This window comes from Harpia harpyja, chromosome 15, assembly GCF_026419915.1.
Source record: "Harpia harpyja isolate bHarHar1 chromosome 15, bHarHar1 primary haplotype, whole genome shotgun sequence".
Lineage (NCBI taxonomy): Eukaryota > Metazoa > Chordata > Aves > Accipitriformes > Accipitridae > Harpia > Harpia harpyja.
In genome coordinates, this window is record NC_068954.1 from 29,218,834 (window position 1) to 29,243,728 (window position 24,895).

At 56.9% G+C, this 24,895-nt stretch overlaps 1 protein-coding gene across 9 annotated transcripts; it reads left to right on the top strand.

Annotated features, from left to right (window-relative positions):
- The first annotated feature begins 513 nt into the window (after positions 1-513).
- POU6F1 (POU class 6 homeobox 1) lies at positions 514-24,626 on the top strand. 9 transcript variants are annotated; one of them, XM_052809787.1, is made up of 13 exons: positions 514-738; positions 1,451-1,520; positions 12,629-12,735; positions 15,497-15,593; positions 16,405-16,603; positions 18,452-18,573; positions 19,022-19,247; positions 19,987-20,222; positions 20,614-20,742; positions 20,926-21,144; positions 22,095-22,233; positions 22,622-22,796; positions 23,487-24,626. In XM_052809787.1, exons 4-13 carry the CDS (start codon positions 15,540-15,542, stop codon positions 23,830-23,832), a joined length of 1,845 nt encoding a protein of 614 aa, XP_052665747.1. In that variant the 5' UTR covers positions 514-738; positions 1,451-1,520; positions 12,629-12,735; positions 15,497-15,539; the 3' UTR covers positions 23,833-24,626. The 9 variants fall into 9 exon arrangements, with proteins under 9 accessions (XP_052665747.1, XP_052665746.1, XP_052665750.1 ...); XM_052809786.1 differs by lacking the exons at positions 514-738; positions 1,451-1,520 and adding an exon at positions 4,999-5,128; XM_052809790.1 differs by lacking the exons at positions 514-738; positions 1,451-1,520 and adding an exon at positions 4,999-5,128 and having other exon boundaries at positions 12,629-12,731.
- The last annotated feature ends 269 nt before the right edge of the window (positions 24,627-24,895 follow it).

The window sequence follows — 24,895 nt, forward strand, 5'->3', positions numbered from 1 at the left end:
GTCATCGCGCGCGGGGGGGCGGGGTCCCGAGATCTTAAAGGGGCCGCGGAGGGAGTTGGGGGGGAGGGGGAGAGGTCGGGCGGCAGGTGGGCCCCTAGGGTTGGGGGCTTAAGCAAGGCCTGGGTGGGAGCTCTAGGTAGGCCCCAGGGGTGAAGGGGGTCCCTAAGCGGGGCCTGGGGGGGCTAGACGGGGCCTGGAGTGGTGGGGAGGGCCCAGGTAGGCCTGGGGGGGGGGGGGGGGCTTAAGCAGGGTCTCGGGGGGGTCCTCGGGTAGGGCCTAATATAGTGGTGGGGTCCCCAGGCAGGCCCCAGGGGTGAGGAGGCCTCTAGGACTGGGGAGGGGAATGGGGGTCCCAGGTGGAGCCTAGAGGAGTGGCTAGACCTGAGAGGGGGTCCTGGGCAGGGCCTTGGGGGCAAGGGGGGAATGTCCCCAGGCAGGTGCCAGCATTGAGGGGGGGGGACCATAAGCAGGGCCCAGGTGGGGGGGGTTGCCCTGCCAGGCCCATAGGTGAGGTGGGGGTCCGGCAGCATGGCCCAGGGGCAACGCGGGGTGCCCCCAGCCCCAGCAGGACCCAGCCCAGCTGGCTGTCTTGTCAGGCAAGAGCCTTCCCAGAGCCTGGGGCAGCACTGGGGGAACTGGTGGGCGAGGGAGCCCCCAGCTCTCTCCGTGCTTCCTCCTGAATTGCACCCAGCGAAAGAAGCCGCCTCTGAGTTCATGCATAAAAGATCAATGGAAATGGTTGGTAACCTCCAAATATTGTTAAGCTTAATTAAGCCTTAAGGACCGCGAAGCGTCAGCAGGCAGAGCTGCTCGTTAGCACGGTGACTGCAGCTTGAGCTCCTGGTTATGTTGGTTCTTCTAAACCGTGTCCTCGTGGTTGTTGTTACAAGCCCCGAGTGCTTCCCGGGGCCCTCCACAGGACCCTATTTTCTGCCTCCCTGCGGCAGGGAGCCCCTCGAGACCCTCCTTTCGGGGGGCAACATCCTGCCACGGGACCCATTGGCTTCAGCGTGTTCTCCCCCAACACATATGGGGCGTGTGAAGAACGGGTTCCTTTCCGAAGTGACTGTGGTCTCCCCTTCTTGCCCTAAGTGTAGCCAAAACACTGCCGAGAAGGTGAAGATGCGGTGAGGCGTGTGCATTTCTCAGGCTTGTTCTGCCCAGCTGTTCCCCTTCATCCAGCAACAGCACAGAGGAGACCTCAGTAGATCCATGGAAGGAAAATACCTCTTCGATTCACGCACTCTTTTGCCTTGTATTTAGGGCTGCATTTGCAAGAGTGGGCAGTCCCCCCTCTTAACACCAGCCCTGTTCAACAAAGCTCTGGCATCTACCTCGGCTTAAAAACATCGTGGGATTAAAGGAGGAGAGTGAGGTTTCTCGTGATAATCTTTAGTGAATTTGGGATGAGTTATGGGGGCTAAATACCGTTACAAAAAATCTGTTGCAGGTGTCGCCTGCTGAAGATGGATCCACCAGCAGAAGGTGCAGTCGGAGGTCTGGAGCTGTGCATAGAGAAGGTATGATGCAATCTAGTAGTTATATGAGTAAAGTCTTGTTTAAAAAAATAATGTATATGGATGGCAATGAAAGGACCATGATAAAGATACCCCCTTAAAGTGTAAAATTCCACCTTTTTTTTGTGATTTTGATAAACTTTCTGGCTGCATTTTGGCCAGAGTTTGAGGGCACAACTCGCTCTTTCAAGCTCATTTTCAGGCACTGCAATCAACAATATCATTGTTCTCTTCCCTATTTAAGTGAACTTCTCATGAATAATGTACTGGCTGCCTGATGAATATGCACGTTGGCTGGTGTGCCTGGGAGGGCTTCATCAATAATTCATGCCCAGAAAATGTTCTTCACCTTGCAACTGTACAGGAACCGTAAAAAAAAAAAAAAATTTACCCTTTAAAGTGGGAGAGAAGATGGCTTGAAATCTGCCCACGGAAACGTGGAGTGAGGTGTGTTGTACTTAAGTGTGGTGAAAGTAAGTGAAGGGGAGAGCACCTCCAGGAAGGAAAAGGTGGTTTCTGAGGGACTGAGCCCAGATGTCTTCACAAACCCAACCCTGCAAAGCCCCAGAGCTCGCTGGAACTGCTCAGGGTTAAGCCTGTTCAGCAGCTCCTGGCTTCAGACCCTAATTTATTCTAACAAACGTGCCTTTTTCCACTGTCCTGTTACCATTACACAGAAAACTTCCTTGCAAAGAAAGAGTGGAAACGCTCTGCGAGGTGGGAAAGGCAAGGAGAGAGAGTTTCCATTCGGTGGAGCTGGGGTCTTCGGAAGGCACCTGCCTTCAAATCCCTGGTGATTGTTTTTATTTGTGTTTTTATCGCTGATTACCTCCTTTAAAGGCCTCTTGGGACTCCAAGGGGAAAAAAAACTCCAGTAAACGTCAAAAGCTCTGAACAATCCGCTCATGAGTCGTCGTGCGCCGTGCGGCCCCGAAATGGAAACCTGGAAGAGTCGAGGCGGTTTCTGGATGCCTGGCTGCGTGCCAGCAGACTTTGCTTCCCACGCTGGGCGCTTCTGAAAGGCAAAGGGGACGGTCTGCAAAGAGCCTGGCGCGCCATCGGCGCTGCACCGATAACACGCAAAACAGATAAAAGCGTAAATGGCCGAGTCTGCGTTTTTGGGTGAGCAAAGGGCCCACGCTGAAAGTCCTTGTGTAATACACAACACGGGGTTACTTAACCCTGATTAGAAGCAGAGCTGGCTGGGATAACACCCGTTTTTTGCTACTTAAAGTAGCAAAAATGAAGTAGCAGGAAAAATTCAGCTGATACCGGTGGCCTTATGAGCAGATACGTGTTTGTGAAACTTTACTCATGTGAGTAATCAGAATCGAGAGGTACTTTGAGGCAGTGAGCACCCTATGGGTGTAGGGCTATAATTAATTACATAAAAATAATGAATAAGCAGTTGTTAATTACTGGATGATATCTTCCACCTAGGGAAAATGCTCTCCTTCCTTCTCCCACCTCTGAAATCGAGGGGTTTCTGTCCTTGGCTTTGCCAGGACCGGATTTCACCCAACGCTACCGAGTGGCCTGAAAAATCCCACGGAAATTTTAGAGCCTGTTTCCAGCTTTAAGGGGAAAAGCGAAGCAGGGGCCGGATCTATCGTAGCACCAAAAAACCTGCATTAAATCCCCCTGCATTCTTTAAAAAGCGCATGCTTAAGCTCAGGTTCAGGGAAGTTTCTGAGCAACTGGAGTCGCTTTGCAGCATGGGAGCCAAATTAAAGTCCTGGCTCGCTTTTTCCTGCACTTTCAGCCATGTAAGTTCTCGGGACAGCTGGAATAAGCTGGTTCATGGCATATATGTTCCTTGCAGGGCTGGAAGCCTTTCCGTAGCAAATCAGATGTGCCAGAAACCACAGGATCAGGTGCAAACCCTCCTCTGACCCATTGCTGCATGTGATTAAAGCAGCCAAGTCGGTGAAAGAAGCACGGACAAGAAACCTGCAATATTAATTTGGTCACCTACCAAGAGTTCTCGCCGACAGAGCAAGCTCTGGAACAAAGGACACATTCTTGCAGTCAGCATTTTAGTTTTGCCGGCTATTCCTGTCAAACAGTTAATTAAAATCCTCCCTCCCCTTCCAAACAAGCTATTTTCCTGAAGAAAAAAGCTTTTCAGCACTCATGAAATCAGTTCCTCTTCAAGAAAAATTAAAAATGCACTGTGCACCCTTTTCCCCACATGCATTATATTAACCAGTATGCCAATGTATGTAAATGAGTCTGAAATTCAACTCGATGGAAGTATTTAAATATTCATAATCACAGTACAGCATATGCAAACCAGGCTCTCAGCAGACTTGCACTGCAGTCTCCAGTAACAGCTGTACTGGGGCAAAGATGCTTTAACGTATCTAATTTGATTATTAATGAAAACGTGGTCAGTGCTGGCTGTGTATTTGTTAATATTCGTGCCTCGGCGTTAACCTCTGCCAGACGTTGAGCGCTCGCTTAATTCCCGCTCAATCTGAGCGCGGGCTGCAGCAGTAGGTGCTAATCGGCACTGAATGTTATCATATTAAGTTGGTACTAAGAGGCTAGGCTAGTCTAAGCGACGTTAATTAGAGAAGCCTTTCTGTGTGCGCAGGAGAGGACGTGGGATGGATTTGGCCTTGGAAGAACTGCACGTGGTGTTTGCATTTTTTGAACAGGAATGCCTGTTACGTCCGTGCTAATGTATGTACTTGCTCACGGATGATGGGAGAAGTGCTGTGGGAGCGGGTTGTGAATATCTTACGATGAACTGCCAAAAAGGTGTGTTATGAGGCAAGGATTTAAATTAGTCCATTAGCTTTTTCTGCAGAGAAAGACGGATGGTACAATTATTTCCAGCTAATAGGGATGGGAAAGAAGTAAAAATAATTCGGCTTTATGAAGCCATGCTCATTTTTAAAAGGTGCCAATAATTGAGATGTTATGTTGGAGTTTTTGTCCCTTTTTCCCTCCTTTTTTCCTGCCAGGAGACAAGAAGGAAGTTACAATTTTAAAATTGTAAAAGATACAGAATGCAAGATAATAATGTACTCTGCTTCCTTTCATTTTAATGATTCCAAACAAGCTATAATTGGTCCATAAGTTGGCTTGAAAAGCCGCAGAATTGCACCTGCGCTTCTAATGAGCTTTGCAATTACAGAAATAGTTTTCTTCCTTCTTTCAATTATGTAGTGACAAGGTTGAAGTTGCACCTGAGTTCCCTTTATGACGCTTATTTCCTCGCTCCTTCACCCAGTCCACGAAAAAAAAAAAAGCCCCTCCGAGCTGGCAGACGAGTCCTAGGGCCCAGGACTCATTCACAAGCAGCGTGCCTCGCACAAGTCTGCACGATCACGCCTGGAAATTAAAATGACCGGTAGGATTCGGAGAGCCTCCGGTAGCATATTCCCTCTCGGAGGCACCCAGAAGCAAATCCCGTCTTCGTCTTGTGAACTATTATTGTCTGTTTATTGCTTCACCCCCAGAGCAGCCCTGCAGCCTCCCAGCTTGACGCTCAAACTTCGCACCGTCGGTGAGCGAGCACGAGTTAAGGGCAGCCGGCGCGATCTCCGTTACCAGCCTGCAGCGTATCCCCGTTGTCCCTGCGGAAAGGTGCTGCTGCAGGCAAGGTGGGTGCCAGCGGCTACGTGCATCCTCATTTTTGGGACCCCTTGGGTGTCCCAAGGTCCCGTACGTGCCGGTTAGGGAGCTGTCAGCTCCCCTTTTAAATAAACCTCATTTTCAGAGCCGCTCCAAGCGTGGGGTCCGAAGCCCCCCAGACTCTTTTGAGGCCAAAGGAGGGCAGGATCCCATGGGATCCACTCGTCCTTGGGACGTGCAGCCCCAGAGGGTCGGAAGCAAGCCCGCTGCAGCCCAGCGCGGGGAGTGGGAAGCCGGCCGGCTGGCCGGCACACAGAGGAGCTCAGCCTCCTGCATATTATGCTGGGAGGCTGGATCTGAAGCTAATGCTATGCCGGGAAGATGGAGCATCTTGAATTATTACTGTGGCTTCCCTGGGCAAAGGCCGGCGCTGCTCCCGCCCAGGCTCCTGCCTCCAGCTCCCACTTTCAAGCCTCAGGAAGGTTTTTGGGGTGGTTTCATTACTTAAAGTCCTGAGCCCTGGTAGGCGGCAGGTTCAGCACCGGGGCTCTATCCCAAGCCGTGGCCCTGGAGGAAAAGCGGATAAAGAGGGGGGGTGAAGGCGAACAAATTGAATCCTTTGTGCTACCCCGGGGTGGTTCACGTTAATGTGATGATTAATGTATTAATTTATGATGATGAAATGCTGTATTAGGGTTTTGATGAGCCAGCTCAGAGCTGGGGTCAGGAGGGCTGCTCCAGGTGTGATTTTGTGGGGTGGTGCAGAGCCTGGGGCTCCCCCTGGCACCCACCCCGGCAAACTGGGGACCCTGCTGCTTGGGGTTTGCAAAGGGTGACCCCAAAGCTGGGGGGGCTGCTGCTGGGAATGGGGTCGGGGGCTTTGTGAGAATCAGGGATTTAAGCAGGCTGGGATTTGGAGGAGTCTGGGAGTTCGGGGTCTGGGCTTTGGGGGAGTTGGGGGTGGGAGGCTGTGCGGTTTGGGGGGTCCTGGCACTTCGGGGTCTGCGTTTTAGGGGAGACTGGGATTGGACATGGCAGGGTTTTGGGGGATCTGAGTCTTGTGGGGGTCTGGGATTTGGGGGGCTCTGGCTTTTGGAGCGGGGCAGTGATTTGGGCTCCAGTATTTGGCTTTTGGGAGCTTTGGGGGTTTTGGGACAGGACTGGGATGTCTGGGATTTTGTGGGATTTTGGCTCCGAGTTTGGGCAAGTTCTAGGTTTGGGGGAGCTCTGGATTTGGGGGTGCTCTGCATTTAAGATGCCTTGGGTTGGGAGGTCTCCAGGCTGGGGGATGCTCCTGTTATAGGGGGATCCAGACTGGGTTTGGGGGTGTCTCTGGGCTGGAGTGACTCTGGGGGATCTCCAGGCTTGGAGGGCTCTTGTTTTGGGGAGTTTGGGATTCGGGGAGGCTCTGGTTTGGAGGTGGGGGTGTTCTGGTTTGGGGGAGTCCCGAGCTGTGGAGCTCTGACTTTGGGGGTCTCAGGGGGCTCTGGTTTTGGGGTCTGGGGGCTGGAGGGAGGTCTGGTTGCAGGATCTCAGGGCTGAGGGGCTCCGGTTTTGGGGTCTGGAGGGAGCTCTTGTTTTCGGGTCTGCGGAGCTTTGACTTTGGGGGTCTTGGGGCTGGAGGAAGCTCTGGCTTTGGGGCTGGGGAGCTCAGATGTGGAGGTCTGGGAGGGCTCTGGTTTGGGGGTCTCAGGGCAGGGGCCTGGAGGGAGGTCTAGTTTGGGGGTCTTGGGGCTGGGGAGCTCAGATTTGGGGGTCTCGGGGCTGGAGGGAGCTCTGGTTTGGGGGTTTCAGGGCTGGGGAGCTCAGGTTTGGGAGTCTTGGGGCTGGAGGGGGCACTGGTTTGGGGGTCTCGGGAGCTCAGATTTGGAGGTCGTGGGGCTGGAGGGGGCACTGGTTTGGGGGTCTCGGGGCTGGAGGGGGCTCCGGTTTGGGGGTTTCAGGGCTGGGAAAGCTCAGGTTTGGGGGTCTCGGGGCTGGAGGGGGCACTGGTTTGGGGCTCTCGGGGCTGGGGGCTCTACCTTTGGGGTCCGGGGGCTCCCTGTTTCGAGGGTCTGTGGGCCGGGGGCTCTGGGGGAGATGTCTCTGGTTCGGGGGGGGGTCTGTGGACCGGGGGTGGGGGGGCCCCGTGCGCCCCCGGCGGCAGCGGCCAGCGCGGCAGCCCCGCGGATGCGGCAAAGGCCTGCGCATAAATTATGTTCATGACGCAGCAGCTAAAAAATCCCCCCGGAGGAGGGAAAAAAAAAAAAAAAACAAAAAAACCCAAAACCCACACAAAACCACTCAACCCGACGGCGAAAAAAAAACCCACAACCCATCCTTCCACACCCCCCCCCAAAAAAAATAAACCCCAACTCCTCCTTCCCCCCCCCCCCTCCCTCCCCGGGTACGGGGGTCCCGGGGCCGCTCCCCGCCTCTCCCCCCCCCCCCCCCCCGCTGCCTCCCTCCCCTTTGTGCCGCCGCCGCCGCCGCTGTGAGATGAATTTTTAATTATTCCCCGGCAGAGGAGAAGGCGCGGAGCAACGCGGAGAAGCGCGGAGCGGTGCGGATTCCCCCCCTCCTCCTCCTCCAGCCCCCCCCTCCCTTCTCCCCTTCGAGCCGGTGAGTGCGGGGCCGGAGCGGGGCCGGGGCCGGGCGGGGGGCGGCGGGCCCCGCCGCGGTGAATATGCAATGCCGTAATTAGCATAATTTATATATTTATGATAAAGAGTGATATGGAGGTGGGGGGGGGGGGGGTGGAAACCGGCGCGGAGGGGGAAAACGGCGGAGAGAGGGGTGCAGCGCTTGGGGGGGGGCTGGATTTTTAAGGGGGGAAGGGTAGGTCGGTGGGGTTTGGGGGGGGGTCGGGATTTGGGGGGCGGCAGTGGGATTGGGGGGGGTGGTAAATTGGGGAGAACTGGGGACTGACGCACGGCACGAAGAGTGGGGGTGCAGATGGGGGGCATCGGAATTGGGGGCGGGGGGGGGGTGGTGTTAGGATTAGGGGATGCCAGGGGAGACCACGGGTAGGTGGGGGTTCCTGGGGGGACCCCGGAGCTGGGGGTGTCCAGGGAAGGGGGAAAGAGGGGGCTGGCGAGCCCCAGGGCAGGGAAAGGGGGTGACTGCCCTTGGGGGGGGGGGCAAGAGAATTTGGGGGCTGTGGGAGATGGGTTTTGGGGTGCAGGAGAGGAGAAACAGGGCTGGGGATGAATAGTGCTGGGGGGGGGCAGGACAGGAGGAAAGTGTTGGGGTCCTGCCGGGGGAGGGCAAAGGGACCCCCGGGGTGGGAGACAAGGGAGTGGCCCTGCCCTTGGGGTGTGGGTGCCGGGGGGGGGGGACAGGTGCCAGGCAAGGATTTGGGTGCCCAGGCGCTCCGGGGGGGGGTGAGCAGAGCCCTGGGGGGGGCGGCTGTTGCAGCTGAGCAGGGTGGATGGAGAGTAGGGCTGGGGGGGTACAAAGGCATTTTGGGGTGCTCTGGCACAGTGTCGGGCAGGGCATGGGGTGCTGCGAGGGTTTGGGGGGGCTGTGCACCCCTGCAGGGGGGTCCCTCCCCCGGGGGCAGCTCCCACAGCCACCCTGAGCCTCTCGGTTTGCGTTTCAGGGTGGGGGGGACCTTCCCTGGGTGCTGCAGAGCCCAGGCTGGCAGAGGTCCGACAGCGCAGGGGGTGGGGGGGGGACTGTACGGGATACGGTGGGTCCTGACCGTCCGGGGAGGGGGAGAGAAATGCGAGGGGGGTGGTGGGGGGGGGGTCTGTTCCCTCCTTCCCTATGGAGGGGAGGAGAGGGGCTGTCCCCCCCCCACTTAGACCCATCCCCAGCACCCGCAGCCGCAGCCATCTCAGGGTCAGGTTTGGTCTTCAGGCGATGAACCCCACTTTAAAAGTCCCTGAAGTGCTGCCCCCCCCCCCCATTGCATTTCATGGGACCGTAGGCTCAGTGGGGGGGCCCTGTGCTCCCCAAACCGACCGTGATGTCCCTCTGAGGTGTCCTGGACCCTCGAGGTGGCTTCCAGTCCCGGGGCGTTGGCAGGACAGAGAGCGATTGATGCACCGGGCGCTATTTTGGGGGAGACAGATGGGAGGTCCGAGTGCGCCGGCTTGGGAGATCCGAAATCTGCTCCTGGTTTTGCCACGCTCCTCTGGCATGACCTTGGGAGGTGAACTTAATCCCATCATCTCCTCTGTCTATGTGTAGCCGGAATAAAAATACTTTCCTGTCTCTCTGGAGAAAGGAGCAGATTCCTGGGAAGTCACCGTAAGCTGATCCGGCTGCTCCCCATGCCGGGACGAGCCAGCCAGGGTTTGCATTGCAAACAGGCAGCAAAGAGGGGACCCCCATCACCCTCGGCACGGCCACAGAGGCAGGAGGTTGTATTCGGGATCAGGCTTTTGCCCCCAAAACCCCGTGAAGGTGGGAAGCAAAGCAAAGATGAAGAGATTCAACCAAGGCCGCACAGCCCGGCGGTAGCAGAGCGGAATGCAGCACGCCGGTCTCCCGTGCATCTTCCCTATTCGTGAAAAAACACGACATGGCCAGGAGAAAAATGTTTCTCTTTAATGGTGCAAAGAGGATTTTGCAAATAATGGAGTTAAACCGCCAAACTGGCAAGAAAGCCTGGTCAACTGGTTTTGGGTTTTCCCCCTTTTTTCAAGCAGGTTTTGGGACCCTCTGCCAGGTATTTCCTCTCCCTTGCCCCGGCAGCAGATGCTCTGATGAAGCGATTAAAGGATCACCTGTGTTTCTGTTTGGGATCGGGGTGCCGGAGCGAGCTGCGCTTGTGGCAGGGCTCATCCCTGGCAGCTTTACGCAGGCTGGGGCCAAATCGATGCCAACTAACCTCTCCACGTCCTGCTCCCGTGCCGTTTGCATCTCTTGAGCGACATAATCCAGGCTGGGAAGTGCCTGCTACGTGTCAGCAGCTCCATTTTCTTCACCAATGCAAATTCCTGAGCCAGCTCCTGCCCCAGCAGGCTCGCCACGGCCATGCGTCCAGGCTCAACGTAGCCCCTCGGTTTGTTGATAAACTTTATGATCAGCCCCGAGCGGCCCCGGCTGCGCCTTTGGAAGGTGAGTTGGGCCGGTAGATGAGTTTTCCCGGGATTCAGCGGCCTCAGCCCTGGCTGCGGGGTTTTCCAGGCGTGAAGTTGACTCAACACTGTGGATGAAGGACGCTGGGGAGCTGCCATGTCTCCTCCAAAAGCCTCCCAGCAGAAAAAAACCTCTCAAAAAAGATTTCACTGTCCTGCCGGTACAGATGCCGCCAGCTTTCCCTTACAGCCCCGATCTTCAGGAATTTAACAGCTGGCTCTAAAACCATGCTCAGCAAGGCTCTACATCGGCTGGCTGCAGTCCTGTGCCCAGACCCGAAGCCCTACTGTGGCACCGCGCCGGCGGGGTTGCTGCAGGGCCAGAAGAATGGGGGTGGAAATGGGGTAGAAATTAGATTTACATCGTTTTGCTGCTTAGCAGAAAGGTTTTATTTCAGAGGTTGGGACTGGCCCGTTCGGCTCCTCTCCCACCAGAAGAAAACGCCTGGTTTTCTTTTTCCTCCTGGCTTGGCGGAGGGTGAGCTCGGGTACAGGGATGCTTGCCAGGCAGCCCCGGGACGCGTGTCCTTGTCAGAGTTGGATGGTTTTGAGGTCTGCTGGCGGCAATGCATCGCATCTCATCCCCTGCCTCAGTTTCCCCATCAGTAAATGCAGTAAAGTCTTAAAAGTGATAAAGTTTAGAAGGATAAAAAGGCATTTTAAGAGAGAAGCTGATTTGTGAGGAGGGAAAAAAACCTTGCAAACTGCTCGGCTGCGCTTCGGTCCAGGTCTCCACCACTGTGACACCTGGAAATATGCTTTGAAAAATAATTCCCTCTGTTGACATCATTTCCAGCCTGATCCTTCCGCTCCGAACGTAGTGAAAAAAATCACGCGAGCTGGCAAGACCGCAGCAAGGGATGCTTGGGGCTGCGTTGTTACCCTAACGCTTCATTTCCAGGGAGTGGGACCACGACCCGGACCTGTCCCCCTTTGCATCGGACACAGCTTTGCTGGGAGGTGTCGGCGTGTCTGTACCTCCACGTGTATTTGCACACTTGCCCCGTTGGGGTGCGAGCGTGCAAACCCACCTCGGGGCAGGAACCGGTGTCTTAGCACCGGCTTTTGGGGCTTGTCTACCTGAAGCTGGTGTCTGCTTATGGCGCATTCAGACTCCTCAGCCTGGGATCGGAGTGTCCATCCAAAGGAATTAATCCAAGATAACGACAGCGAGTAATTAGCGAGCGGTAGTCGTGTCCAAAATGTCTTCTGTGCGAAGCAGGTTTAATTAACCTCTTAGGGTTTCTCACCTGTGGCAAGTTCGTTCAAACTTAGATTTCCACCCACTTGGGATCCAAGTGGCTACATCTCTGACTCATCAACACTTGTAATTAACACGGCAATTATATTCACAGTGAGACTCGGAGCATCTTAAATTATCCTTCCCTTTTTTTTTCCCCCCTTCTTTTTTTTTTAAATATTATTATTATTATTTTGTGCATTTCATTTCCTTGCCACCATCTGTTGTGAAATGGCTGTCTTCTTGCTGTGTGCACTTAACACCACCATCTGGACAAATTATTTGTCCCATTAATTGCAAAAAAAAAAAAAAAAAAAAAGTGTGAAGAAACGAAATGAAATGGTACTGCCGACCTGCCGAATGTCTGCTACAGGAGAAGCAGCCCACTCCGAAATCTGAAGCACGCCACCAAACTGCATCGAGCCTGACATTATGAAATGTCTGTTTAATCGTCTAGCACACTAATTGGTCTCTTTGCACAGCACCGAGAAAAAAATCTCTCTCTCCTCTTCTCTCTGCGTTATTTGAGTCTTCCCCCATGGGGCAGGCCTGAACAGATCTACGGCTCACACAGAGATAAATACAGCGGTCAGAGCAGGGATATTATTGCCCTCTTCAGCCTTTCGCCACTCTGATTGTGCTAGAATAAATCTGAGGTTCTGAGAGAGGCTCTTTAACGTAGGCTGGGATGGATGGGGACAGATAACGGCGAGGTCTGGTGTTTGCAGCGGTGTTCGGTCCTCCTTACATCACCAAACTCTGAGCCTCTCAGAAAAGCCAACACGTGCATTAACTTCTCAGTACCACGGGCTTCAGGGGCAGCTTGCCATTTCAGCTTGAGTTCCCAAAGCTCCTCTGCCCTTCAGCAGCGATGAGGAGCCATAAGGGAGAATTAAGTTGGGAGGATGGGGATGCTTTTGAGTTGTCCCCTCTCGACAAGAGCTTGATGCGCGGGATCTTGTTGCTCCTCATCGCTTTCGGGGAGCGCGGGAGCAGGCAGAGCTCGGCACAGAGACAGCTCTGGTTTTTCTCTCCCTACAGCCCTTTGGCAGCGATGAGGAGCAATAAAGGAGAATTAAGTTGAGAGGATGGGACGCTTTTGAGTTGTCCCCTCTCGACAAGAGCTTGACGCACGGGATCCTGTTGTTCCTCATCACTTTCGGGGAGCGTGGGAGCAGGCAGAGCTCGGCACAGAGACAGCTCTGGTTTTTCTCTCCCTACAGCCTAAACCCAGAGTGCCGCAGCCCAGCAGCCCGCCCCGAGGAGCAGGACGCAGCAGCCAGCCCCGTCTCCTGCCAGGAGTGTCCTTTCATCCCGGAGCAAACAGTGAGTGAGTACCGGGGCTGCTGCCTCTCCCCACACTGCCCTGAAGATCGCCGCAGCAATCCCACGGGATTTCAGCTCTGTATTCCCCACGCAGCAGCCCCGTGCCCCCCACCACTCCGGGCCCTGCTCTGCAGTGGCTCTGCAGGTGGTTTTGGGTTTTGGATGTGTCCTGGCTGTGCAGGAAGGGTCTCCCCACAGACCGAGCAGCCCCTCTGCAGCCCCTTCCCTTCCAGCTGCAGTCATTGTGCCCTCACCCGCCAGTTTGGGATCCCAATTTGGGCTCAACTACCTGCTCTAAATGAAGACCCCTATGTGACAGCCGGAGGGGGGAGCTGGGGAGGGATCCCTGGGGCAGCAACGGTGGCAGGAAGGTGCTGGGACGAGAGAAGGAAGCTTTCCTACCCCTTCCAGGCTCAGGTGTAGGAAAAAGCTGCCACAAGACGCTGGGGTTTGCTCCTCATTAGCAAAGCCCTAGGGGCTGCTCTGCTTGTGCCGGGATCCATCCAGGCCAGCATGGTCCAGTGGTGCAGGGGGAAGATAAAGTGATAGATAGCAGCTACCTGGAGCAAGTGGATCACAGCCCGTGGGGTGAATTCAGCAGGACACAGGGTCAGAGCCCCTCCCATGCCCCCAACGACCCTCACCATTGCCAGCTACTCTCCAGAGAAGTTCAGAAAGCTCCTCTGGAGAGTTTTCCTTCCCTTGATCGCTCTTCTTGCAGCGGGACACTTTGCTCTTTTGTTTTGCTGGTTTGCCTGCACTGCCTGCCCCTTGCAGGCAGCACAAATATCCCTTGCTCCGGCTTCCTCACCGTTTGCCGGGCTCTGGCTGCTGGAGAGCTCATTAACTTTTAATAATGCCAGCTGCCTGCATAAGCCACTTGCTTGTCCCTTGCTCTGTTCTCTGTTGCACTAGAATAAATTGTTAATTAAACTGTGCACCAGCATCCCAAGGTGTTCGTCTGGTCTGAAGCTAAGGCCAGGTTTAAAAATTCACAGTGGCTACTGGAGATCAGTCACTGGCTGCTCTAAAAGTCCTCGCTGAATCTGGCAGCAGGACTGTTCTGGGTCCTGCGTGAATTTTTGGGTTGAGCCTGGCAGGGCTAAGGAAGGAGGAGAGCTGGGGTGAGCGGCTGGCGAAGGAAATAGCCCCGTCTCTGCTGGGACCCTAGGCGTCACTTCACTGCAGATAATAAATAATGAGTGGTGTGTACAAAAGCCAGCCTAAGGGAATTAGATGCTTGGCCCCTGTTGAGTTTCAAATGAGAATTTGGCTCTTAATTCAATTTAGGCCCCTTTGGATCGACAGGATCCGAATAACTATGTTTACTAATTGCATACAAGCACCAGCTCTGGCTCAGGATACGCTCGGTGGCCTCAGCAGGAGCCTGGTGGCTTCTAAGACACAGAGAAACGATAAAGGGCTTGTAAAACAGTGCCGGGGGATGTTTCCTGCATCCTGGAAGTGTCTCCTGGGCTGATGTGACGGGCCGATGTATCACAGCGGAGCAGAGCGGCAGGGGATGCCCGCGCCGCACCAGATTCCCTGGCAGAAGTGAAAAACAAGGGATGAAATGCACTAACACAAGTTTGGGGCTGAAATTCCCTTACGGATGAGTTTTGAGCCCAGGGAGGCTCTGCCCGAGCTCTGCCTCCGTTTAACACACTCGGCTTTGCAGAGCTTGCCGAGGGCTGAGCTGGCTGGTCTGTGCGATGCCAGCATCCCTTGTGGGGCAGAGACAGGATCAGGCCCAGCACAGAGGTGGTCAGCACTGGAGGCGAGCAGACGCTGCCCAGCATTTTGGGACAGCTGGGACAGGGAGAGCTGGGGTCTGGCTGCACCTACCAGCATCAACATGCCTCCGGGCTCCCGAGCAGTTACACAAACAAGGACACCTTTGCACATGCATCGAGTAATTTTGAATGTCATCCAGGCTGGCTGGTTAAATGCATCCCCGAGACGTTCGTAATAAAAAATTCATAAGCCTCTTATAAAGGCAATTATGCTTCTGCAAGGTAGCGAGGGGACAATACGTGACCAAATGAGTTAATGAAGCGTGTTGGAAGAGGAAGAGTTGCCTTCCAACAGGTGTGCAGAGCCCCTTCCCTCCATGAACGACTCATTTCACCAGCTTAATGAAGTGTCCCCATCAATTTAGGTCCCCTCAGGAAAGAGCAAATTGACTCTCCTACTTCTTGCAGCCAGCATCAGGGGCTTGGGAGAGCTGCGAAGCATCATGCCAAGACTTTGGGGACCTGCTCTGGGCTTCAAATAGGAGGCACAGGTGGTTTCATGTGGTCCGTGCCTGGTTTTTTAGAGTTTTCAAAGGAGGCTATAGGAATTGCATCCTCATCTCCCAAAGGGAGAGAAGAGGTGGAAAGGCTTGGCCCTTGCAATAACCCTTCCCTTGCTCTGCTGCCTGTATATTTGATGTTCACCCAATAAATTACGCTACCCCACGTCCATGACCTCATTGCCAAGAGGACGGGAGGTGGTGGGAGGTACCTGAGACACCAAAGCCTCTCCTGGGGAGGAACATGCATCCCCACGGCACAGGGCAGGAGAGCATTAGCAAGCTCTGCGGTGCCCTGAATTGCAGCCGGGGCCAGTACAGAGTGGGAGAGAGGTGGGTGGTAGAGCCAGAGAGGAGCAGGGAAGCAGTGGGAGAGACCAGGTTTACTCTGCACCCTGGGTCGACCCAGCGTGTGACCCCCCAAGCCACTCGCTGTGTCAATGACGAACCCTCCCATGTTCCCCACTTGCAGCATGTGGAAGGTCTGAGCCCTCTCCCACTTTCGCCGGGACACCATGGACACTGAAGCCGTGCAGCCCCAGGAGGCTTCGCTAACGGTCAACGAGCAGGTACGGTCATCACCGGCTCCTTCCCCCCTGTACCCCTTCACACCCCACAACCCAGAGGGCCACAGGGTGGGGATTTGGGGTTTGGAGCCCCACTGTGTGCCCTGGCACCGGGTGAAAAACCATCTCACTCCTGCCCCATGCTCACGACCACCCCGTTTGCCCCCACGCTTGGGCATGGAGGTGTTCAGCCCCATCTTTTGGAGCTTGGTTGCCTCATCTCGGGTTTTTTTAACAACAAAGAGGAGGCGTGCAGTCCTCGTTCCGCAGCCTCGCTGTTTGCAAGAGATCTTTGCTCCAGGGTTTGGCTGCCTGCAGCCACGGGAGAGCTGGAGGAGCAGCAGGTATCTCTGCTTGTCACTCTCCATGTCTCCTCAATACGGGAGAAATCGTATCTTGATTTGGAGGGCTCTCCCGACCCTGGGTCAGACCCCCGGGGCTGTAGATCAGTGCTCACACTAGTGCTGCAGATACGGTGGTGCCGGCTCTGCCGGGGTGCTGTGGCCGCTGGCAGCTGTGTTTTACCTGCCGAAGGTCTCGCCCGCTGATGCGTGCGGAGCTGGGGTGTATCAGAGCCCAGAAGCTGCTGATTAATTAAAGCAGCAAGGTGCTGGGGGCGGCTGTGATCCCCCCCATCCATCCCTCCTTGAGGGGACGGGGTGGGCTCTGCTTGGTCTGTTTTAAGGGTCACCCTAGGACATTTCCCGTGGGGCAGGGGGAGCTTCTTTGCTCTTCCCTGGGGTGCGTGGCCTGGGGGACACCGCCGTGGGGTTGGGCACCCGGAGCTGATGGATATTTTGGGGCACATCTGCAGGTTATTGTCATGTCCAGCCATGAAACCATCCGAGTGCTGGAGGTCGGCGTGGACACCCCGCTCTCGGCCGAGGAGGACCGGAAACCCTTGGAGATGCCACCAGGGGAGGTAGCACGGGGCTCCCCGGCAAAGACCGGCCACCCAGGCAGAGAGGAGGTCCCACCCAGCACCCAGAGCTCATGCAGCGGGGAGGCAGCCGGTAAGACACTTTCCTTCCCCGGGGCTCCTTCCCTGGGTTGCCCCTGGTCTGTCCATCCCTGCAAGTGAAGTTGGGCTCCGGACCGCTGGGTCGGAGCCGGGAGGACGAGCTGCACCCGTCAGCGCAGGCAGACTCACACCCTGCTCTGGAGCATCCCCATGCCAAGCTGGGTTAGGAGTTAGCAAAACCAATTCCTCCTCCAGGAGGAGATGGGGAAAAGCATCCTGCATCGAGGACAGCCCTCAAACGTGTGCTTAAAATAGAGAGGACATTTGTCGATGAGATGTTTTGCTGGGGAGCTCGGTTTTCCCACAGCCACATAGAGCAGGGGCTTGGGTTTCCTCTCCCCAGCCCCGGGCTGTTCCAGGGTGCCGAGCTCACTGTGGGTGCGTCCCTTCTCGCACGGGAATGCAGCTCTGGAAATAAGGCTTTGGGGAGATCCTGCTCTATTCCTTGCTGCTTTTTGGCCAGCACCCCAATTCTCCTGCAGGTCCATCCCAAATCCGCCTGCAAGCGCCCCTGTCCCATCCCCTTTCCTGCCACTATTGTGCTTTATTTATTAATAGGACTTTTCTCTGGTTGTCACCTCTGTGCTGTATTCAGAGCACAACCAGATTCCCGTGTTTTTGCCAAAAAAAAAAAAAGGGCAGGATTGTAGCTTGTTTGAGGCCAGTTGGTAAGAGGAAGAGGCGAGTGTCCCTCCGCACTGGGGGATGCTCTGGTCCTGCTGCCGCAGGCTGGAGGGGATGAAAAGCACAGCAGGCTACACAAAACCCATCGGACCTGGCAGCGTTGCTGCCCCGTAGCACAATCTTTGCAATTTGGGAAGTGCTGGGTGTTATCTGTGCTTGGGTTTGGTAGGAAATTTAAAAAAAAAAGCTTTTTTAAATCTTGCAGACCTGTAGTTATTTCTGGGCAAGGAACCAAACCCGAGAAATGCCTGGCTCTTAGATGAGAAAAGTATTTATTTGGTAAAACTTTTTTTCTGCCAAAGGAAAAGGCAGGAAAAGGGTGTTTTTCTTTTTACAAAAATAGAAGAGGATTAAGTGGATTTTATACTCGCGGGTTGCCATTATTAGAAGTTGAGCAGAATAAATACAAGAGGTTGCTCAAAAAACAAGTAGCTCTTTTGCAAGTAATAAATATGGATTAGGAGCAAGGTTTCCTCTTACTCGGATGTTCACAATAACTATGAAATATTATACATTCTGTGAATTTGGGTGCAAGGTTGAAAGACACCCAATGAAGCTCAGCCCACGGGGGACGCCCCTCTGCTGGGTGCTGGCTGGGCGATATCGGTCCCTTCCCTTTCCAGCTCCCCCTTCCTGGGTGAATGGTTCGGGGGCTGACACCTCTTTAATTGCTGCTAATTTTGGAGCCAGCAGCTGGCGGAGGAAAATATCTCCTGCCGGATCCGACAGCCCGAGAGAGGCGCACACAGCCCAGCAAACCGCTTACATGCCACCGCTCCTTTGTATCTCCTTAACCCCTCTATTCCGCACACTCATTCCTCCCCAAATGACCCAAACCTCTCCCTTCTCCCTCCTTTGCCTCCTCCCCAAAACATCCCATAAGAAGCCCCCAAACGCCCTTCCCATGCATCCCGCAACCTGGGCAGCAACCCCACCTTGGGGGACCCAGAGCGCTGTTCCCGAGGATGCCCCACGCTGGGTTTCACGCTGGCTCCATGGGGCTGCAGCTCCCCCGGGACACCCGTGGGAGGGTCTTCATTCCCTGGGTGTGTGTAATTTGGGTGCCCCCCACCCTCAGCCCCATCCTTTGCACAGACAAGCTGCTATCGCTCAACCGGCAGCATCTCTCCAACCCATCTCCTCTGCCCTTCCGCAGGCAAAGCCAAACCGGCGGCCGGAGCATCACCCAGCACCGTCCCCTCCGTCGGCACCTTCAGCCACGCCACGAGCCAGCAGCCGCAGACGTTGGCCCCGCTGGCCGTGCAAGCGACCCCGCAGGTAACTACCCTGCAGCCACGGAGCGGGACGGGAGAGGAGGGAGAGGGCTGGGGTGGAGGGGGGAGGACAAGGTGGGGACCCCCGGGGAGGCGTCCGCTTGCTGTAGGCAAACCCCGAGGGCAGAGACGACCGCTCGTGGCGCGGGGTGTAGGACCTACGCCCCGAACCAAGGCGGTTTCCCTCTGCTTGGCGCCCTCGCCAAGGGCCTTGCGCCGCCGAGGTGCTGCCAGAGACGCGTCGGGTGGTTTGGGGGGGGGGATCCCCCCCAGCATCTCCCCACGGAGAGGGGGACTCCGCGGAGCTGGGAACCCAGCTGCTGAGATGGGAGGGACCCCGGGCCGCCCGGCCGCCGGGTCTACGCGCCCCTTTGCAAAGACTTATGCTCCGCTGATGCTATCTGCAGTGGCGTTGATTTTTGTTCTTTTTTAAATCTTGTTTACTTTTGCAGGTCTTGACTCAGGAAAACTTAGCAACAGTTGTGACAGGAGTAATGGTTCCAGCAGGGACAGTTACTCAACCTCTTCTTATCCCCATCAGTATTGCAGGTCAAGTGGCAGGTCAGCAGGGGCTGGCTGTGTGGACATTTCCTACAGCAACGGTCGCTGCCCTTCCCGGATTGACGGCTGCTTCTCCTACAGGGGGAATTTTCAAACCGCCTATAGCCAATTTGCAAGGTAACCGGTGCTCTTCTGCTTTGCAGCCTCCTTAATTCGTCCTCCCCCAGCTTGTGCCGAATCCAGGCCGTCCTCTCCAGGAGGGGTCTGCAACGGCGTTTTATTTTGGGGACTTGTTTGCGGCTCCCCCTGTACAAAAGGTGCCGGGAGCGTGGGAGAAGGGGAGGGCAGGATGAGGACGGCGAGAGGGAGGAAGGCAGCACACAGGGATGGGATGCGAGGTCCAGGTTAGATTTGGGGCTCTGGGTATGGCACCCCCTTGCAACGGGTGAGGTTCTGCAAGGGGGGAGACCTGCGGGCATGAGAGCAGGAGGATGGGTGCCTCTCCGGCGCTGCCCGTAGCAGGATTTGTGCTGTTCCCTGTAAGAGGGAATCGTTGCCTCTTGAGCTCCCGTGAGGGAAGGAGTCTGTCCCAGGAATGATTCGCAGAGAGGGGAGATGACAGGACCCCGGAGGTGCCCCTCACCCTCTGTGCGGGCAGCGGCACCTGGTTTGGGTTAGACCCAGCACCCCAGCCGGGCAGGATGCGTCCTGCTGCAGCAGAGGGGCTCAGCTCTGCCTGTTACATGGGAGCTGGGGGGACCTTTCTCTGCGATAACACGAGCGTACGGAGATGGATCACCTGGTGATTCGGTTCCCTTTGGGAAGGGACAGTGGGCGGTGAGGGGGACACTCAGGGTCTCCTCGGTGTCCCTGTCTCCCCGCCGGCTCACGCTCTCTCCGTCTCTTTGCTTCGCAGCCGCTGCCGTACTGAACACAGCCATCCAAGCGCCGGTGCAGCCTGCCCAGCCGCTGCAGGCTGCGGTCCAGCCCCGGCCCCCCCTCCAGACCCCCGGCGTCTTCCCCACCGCGCCCGGCCAGCCCCCCATCCTGCCACAGCCCGCTGCAGCACCCACGCCGCCCGTGGCCAAGCCGTTAGAGACGCAGACCCAGATCACCGTCCAACCTGCTGGATTTGCCTTTAACCCTGGCATAGTAAGGAGCCTGGCAGCCCACAGCGTGGAGCCGGGCGAGTTCGGCACCCGCTTCCCTTTATCCGGTGCCTTACGTGGCCGTGGAGAGCCGCGAGAAGTCGTGCTTCCCTGAGGACGAAGCACTCTGGTTCAGCCATCATCTCCCGGGGGATCATGCAAGATCCCAGCCTCAGTTTCCCCATCCCTGGTGAACGACGAGCGACCGCGCAGGCAGCTTTGCTTTAGGCAAAATCTAAAGGATGGATTTAAGGACGTCAAGGGACTGCATCCCGTCACGGCGGCGAGGCAGGAGTCGCCCTGCCACGGGGAAGGGGGTGGCCGGCTGTGCGCGGGGGGACGCGGTGGCCTGGGGTGACCCACGTCTCTGACCCCCGGCTTTCGGTTCTCTGCAGATCAGCGCGGCTTCTCTCGGGGGCCAAACCCAGCTCCTCGGCTCCTTGGCAGCCGCCCCTGTGATCGCAAACACCATCTCCAGCGTGCAGGGCATCACAGGCCAGATCCTGACCAACGCCCAGGGCCAGGTACCGCTGAGGGGGGACCTGCCCTTGCAAACCCACCACCCGCTGCCCCCCCTCAGGGGGTTGTTTCTCCTGGGAAAGGAGGAGACGGATGCAGCCAGTGTGTCCCCCACCACCTCGGGGAAGGGTGTTTGCAGGATGCGACCCCCCCCCCACCCCAGCTCTGGCTCTCCTCCCTTCACCCAGGTGATCGGGACCCTGCCGTGGGTGGTGAACCCCCCCGGGATGGCGGCAGCCAGCCCAGCCCCGGCCGCTCTGCCGGCCCAGAACCTGCAGGTACAGACGGTGACGCCCCAGCTGCTGCTCAATGCCCAGGGCCAGGTCATCGCCACGCTGGCTGGCAGTGCCATCCAGGCGGCCGCCATCAAGAAAACCGGCACCCCCGAGCCCCCCCCCAAGAACGAGGTGAGCGACGGGCACGGGGCTGACGGCTGCGTGGCCAAAGGGGCTGGCACCATCCCCGGCTCCGTGGCTTTGGGAGCACACGAGCATCTTTGGGACCCGGACGCGTGGCTTTGGGACCCGGACACGTTGGTTTAGGAGTGTGTGAGCATCCTTGGGATGCAGCCACATTGCTTTTGGGGCACGTGAGCGTCTTTGGGACCTGGCCGTGTGGCTTTGGGACCCAGCCACGTTGCTTTGGGACCATGTCAGCGTGTTTGGGACCCAGACGCATGGCTTTGGGACCCAGACACATTGCTGTGGGAGCAGATGAGCATGTTTGGGACCTGGCCGCGTGGCTTTGGGACCCAACCACGTTGCATTGGGACGTGGCCACGTTGCTCTGGAAGCACATGAGCATCTTTGGGACGTGGCTGTGTTGCTTTGGGACCAGGCCACGTTGCTTTGGGGGGACATGGGCATTTCTGGGACCCAGCCACATTGCTCTGGAAGCATGAGAGCATCATTGGGACCCAGCTGTATTGCTCTGGGACCCAGCCACGTTGCTTTGGGAGCCCATGAGCAGCTTTGAGACGCATCCCCTCCTGCCCCACCGTGCTGCCCCGTGGGGCATCCCACTCTCTGTGCCCACTGAATGTCTCAGCTGGGATGGGACGTGACCAAACCTCACCTTGGCATGAGCAGAGGCGCTGGTTGCTCCCAAACCTCTGTGGCAGGACACCCCAAACCCAGTACCGAATTGTCACGGCCCCATTCCGAGCATGGAGCTGGGTGGTTTCCAGCGTCGCCTCTCCATCCCAGCCTGTCTTACCTCCATCATCGGCAAAAGCAATGCGGTGGCCGCTCTCCTGCCACCGCAGGGATGGAGCCGGTGGGCAGGCAGCAGCCCGGCTGTGGCGCTGGAAGAGGGGGAGCCCCTGCTCTGGGGGTGCTGACCCTCCCTTCTGCCCCAGGTCCAGCCCATCCAGCCGGCCCCAGCTCTCTCCCAGCCGGCTGTGGTGATGGCAAATCCTGCCCCGGCGGCAAAGGGTTCTTCTGTGCCCGTCCCTATCACCTGCTCGGAGACCCCCACCGTCAGCCAGCTGGTCTCCAGTGAGTCACCACTGGGGGTACTGGGGGGATGCTGGGGACTGGGATCCCCTGGGAAGAGGAATAACGGAGTCTGGGATCCCCTGGATGGGGAGAGGATGCTGGGGATACTGGGCAGGGGGAATACTGGAGGGATGCTGAGGTCTGGGATCCCCTGGGATGGGGAGAGGATGCTGGGGATACTGTGGGGGATACTGGGGGAATGCCAATGTCTAGGATCCCCTGGGATGGGGAGAGGATGCTGCACGCCTGCATTCTGCATCCTTGGGGATGATTGCTGGCACCCAGCCTTCGTTATGGAGCCTAATGAAGGGGATGCTCGTTATGGCGGGGGGGGGGGAGGCGGATCCATGGCCGTTTCACAGCAGCCCCCGCATCCCTCCGCCGGCAGAGCCCCCGGCTCCCAACAGCAGCGCGGAGGAGGACGGGATTAACCTGGAGGAGATCCGGGAATTCGCCAAGAACTTCAAGATCCGACGTTTGTCCCTCGGCCTGACGCAGACGCAGGTGGGACAGGCCCTGACGGCCACCGAGGGACCGGCCTACAGCCAGTCGGCCATCTGCAGGTACGAGGGGCTGCAGCCTTGGGGGGAAATGGGGGAAAAGGAGGAGAATTAGAGAAAGGGAGGAAAGTTGGAGAAAAGAGGGAAAATTGGGGGAAAGGAGGAAAATTAGACAAAAGGAAAATGAGGGAAAGGGAGGAAAATTGGAGGAAAGAAGGAAAATTAGACAAAAGGAAAATTAGGGAAAGGGAGGAAAACTGGAGAAAGGAAAATGGGAGAAAAGGAAAAACAGAAAGGAAAATGGGAGAAAAGGAGGAAAATGGGAGAAAAGGAGGAACAGACAAAAGGAAAATTAAGGAAAGGGAGGAAAGGAAAGTTGGAGAAAAGGAGAAATGGATAAAAGGAGGAAAAATGCAGTAAAGGAGGAAAATGGGAGAACGGGAGGAAAATGAGAGAAAGGGAGGAAAATTAGAGAAAGAGAGGAAAGCTGGAGAAAGGGAGAACTGGAGAAAAGGAGGAAAATCAGAGAAAAGGAAACCTGGAGAAGAGGAAAATGGGAGGAAAGGAGGAAAATGGGAGGAAAGGAGGGTGCGTGAGATCGCTGCCCACAAAGCTCCTCACCGCAGCATCACTCCCCACCACGGTCTCGCCCGCTGAAGGCAGCAGTGCCCCCAACCCCATCACGACGCGTCCCCCCCAGTGTCCCCCTCCATCCTCACCACATCCCTGAGGGTTTCTCGGTGCCCGCTGCAGGTTCGAGAAGCTGGACATCACCCCCAAGAGCGCCCAGAAGCTGAAACCCGTGCTGGAGAAGTGGTTGAGCGAAGCCGAGCTCCGTAACCAAGAGGGGCAACAAAACCTGATGGAATTCGTCGGGGGGGAACCCTCCAAAAAACGGAAGCGCCGTACCTCCTTCACCCCCCAAGCCATCGAGGCTCTCAACGCCTACTTCGAGAAGAACGCCTTGCCCACCGGCCAGGAGATCACCGAGATCGCCAAGGAGCTCAACTACGACCGCGAAGTCGTCCGCGTCTGGTTCTGCAACCGCCGGCAGACCCTCAAAAACACCAGTAAACTCAACGTCTTTCAGATCCCCTAAATAGGGGACGGGGACGGGGACGTCCCCCCACCCCGTTGCCCACCCCGACCTCCTGCCATCAGCACTTTTGCCACCGACTTTGTCCCCCAGCCCCGTGGTGGGTGCTGGGGTCTCCACCACCCCACCGTGCCCGTAGGTGTGTCCGTGTGTCCGTCCCCCTTTCCTCCACATCACACATGACCTAAGCGTGTTCGCGTCAGGTGTCACGCCTGCCTCATGCCTCCTCTTGCCTGTAATGTGCGTGGTGACGGACCCCCTGCCTGCACGCACCGCCTCTCCTGGCCCCCCCAAGTGTCGTCGTCGTCCCCCAAAAAAGGAGTGATTTTCATTTTTTGGCCGTTTTCCTGTGTTTCCGAGGTAGTGTCACGGCTTGCTAGGGGTAAGCCCCAATTTAATTTCACCCCCCCTTTGATTTCAGCGGTCCCCCACCTCGTGCCCACCAGTGCGAGGGGCTTCTCGATGCGACCCCCCCACCGTGGGGACATCGCCGTGGGTGATGGTTGAGGACTTCACTGGGCTTCCCACCGCCCCAAGAGGGTTTTGGGGGGGTGAACCCCATAACGGAGGCAGCACTCCCTTCCCTGCCTCCCCCCATGCCGAGCCCGGGGGCCAGGCAGGTTGGGGGGCTCCATCCCTCGACCTCTCTCGCCTGGGGAGCGATGGGGAGAGGCGACGGCTGGAGGGGGGGGAGTTTGGGGGGGGACAGGGAGGGGACGCTGGGTCGCCCCGCCAGGGACGCGGCAGACTGATGCACTTGATGTAGTGGTGTGAAATAAACAGTATTTTTCTTTTTTCTTTTCCTTTTCCCTTTTTTCCGGAGTGGGGGGGGGGCAAGGAAGAGGGGTGGGGGGGGTCCCTACTCACCCTCCCCTGTCCCAAACCCTGGGGGATGCAGAGGGAGCGCTGCTTTTGGCACCCTGCCGAGGCTCCCCGTGCCACCAGCACTTGGGGTTTTGGGGAAGCTGCTCCGAGGATGGAGCTGGGCCGGCATCGTTCCCCGGGAGGGGAGAGAAGCCCACACCCGCCCCCCCACGCCACCACGGCCCGCTGCCGGCTGAGACCC

What these genes read in the sequence shown, in the direction of transcription:
- POU6F1 (XM_052809787.1), top strand. Translation starts at nt 15,540, where the DNA reads ATGGACACTGAAGCCGTGCAGCCCCAGGAGGCTTCGCTAACGGTCAAC. An exon ending in GCCTATAGCCAATTTGCAAG is followed by an intron (nt 19,248 to 19,986) that starts GTAACCGGTGCT and finishes TTTGCTTCGCAG; the next exon opens with CCGCTGCCGTACTGAACACA. An exon ending in AGCCCCCCCCCAAGAACGAG is followed by an intron (nt 21,145 to 22,094) that starts GTGAGCGACGGG and finishes CTTCTGCCCCAG; the next exon opens with GTCCAGCCCATCCAGCCGGC.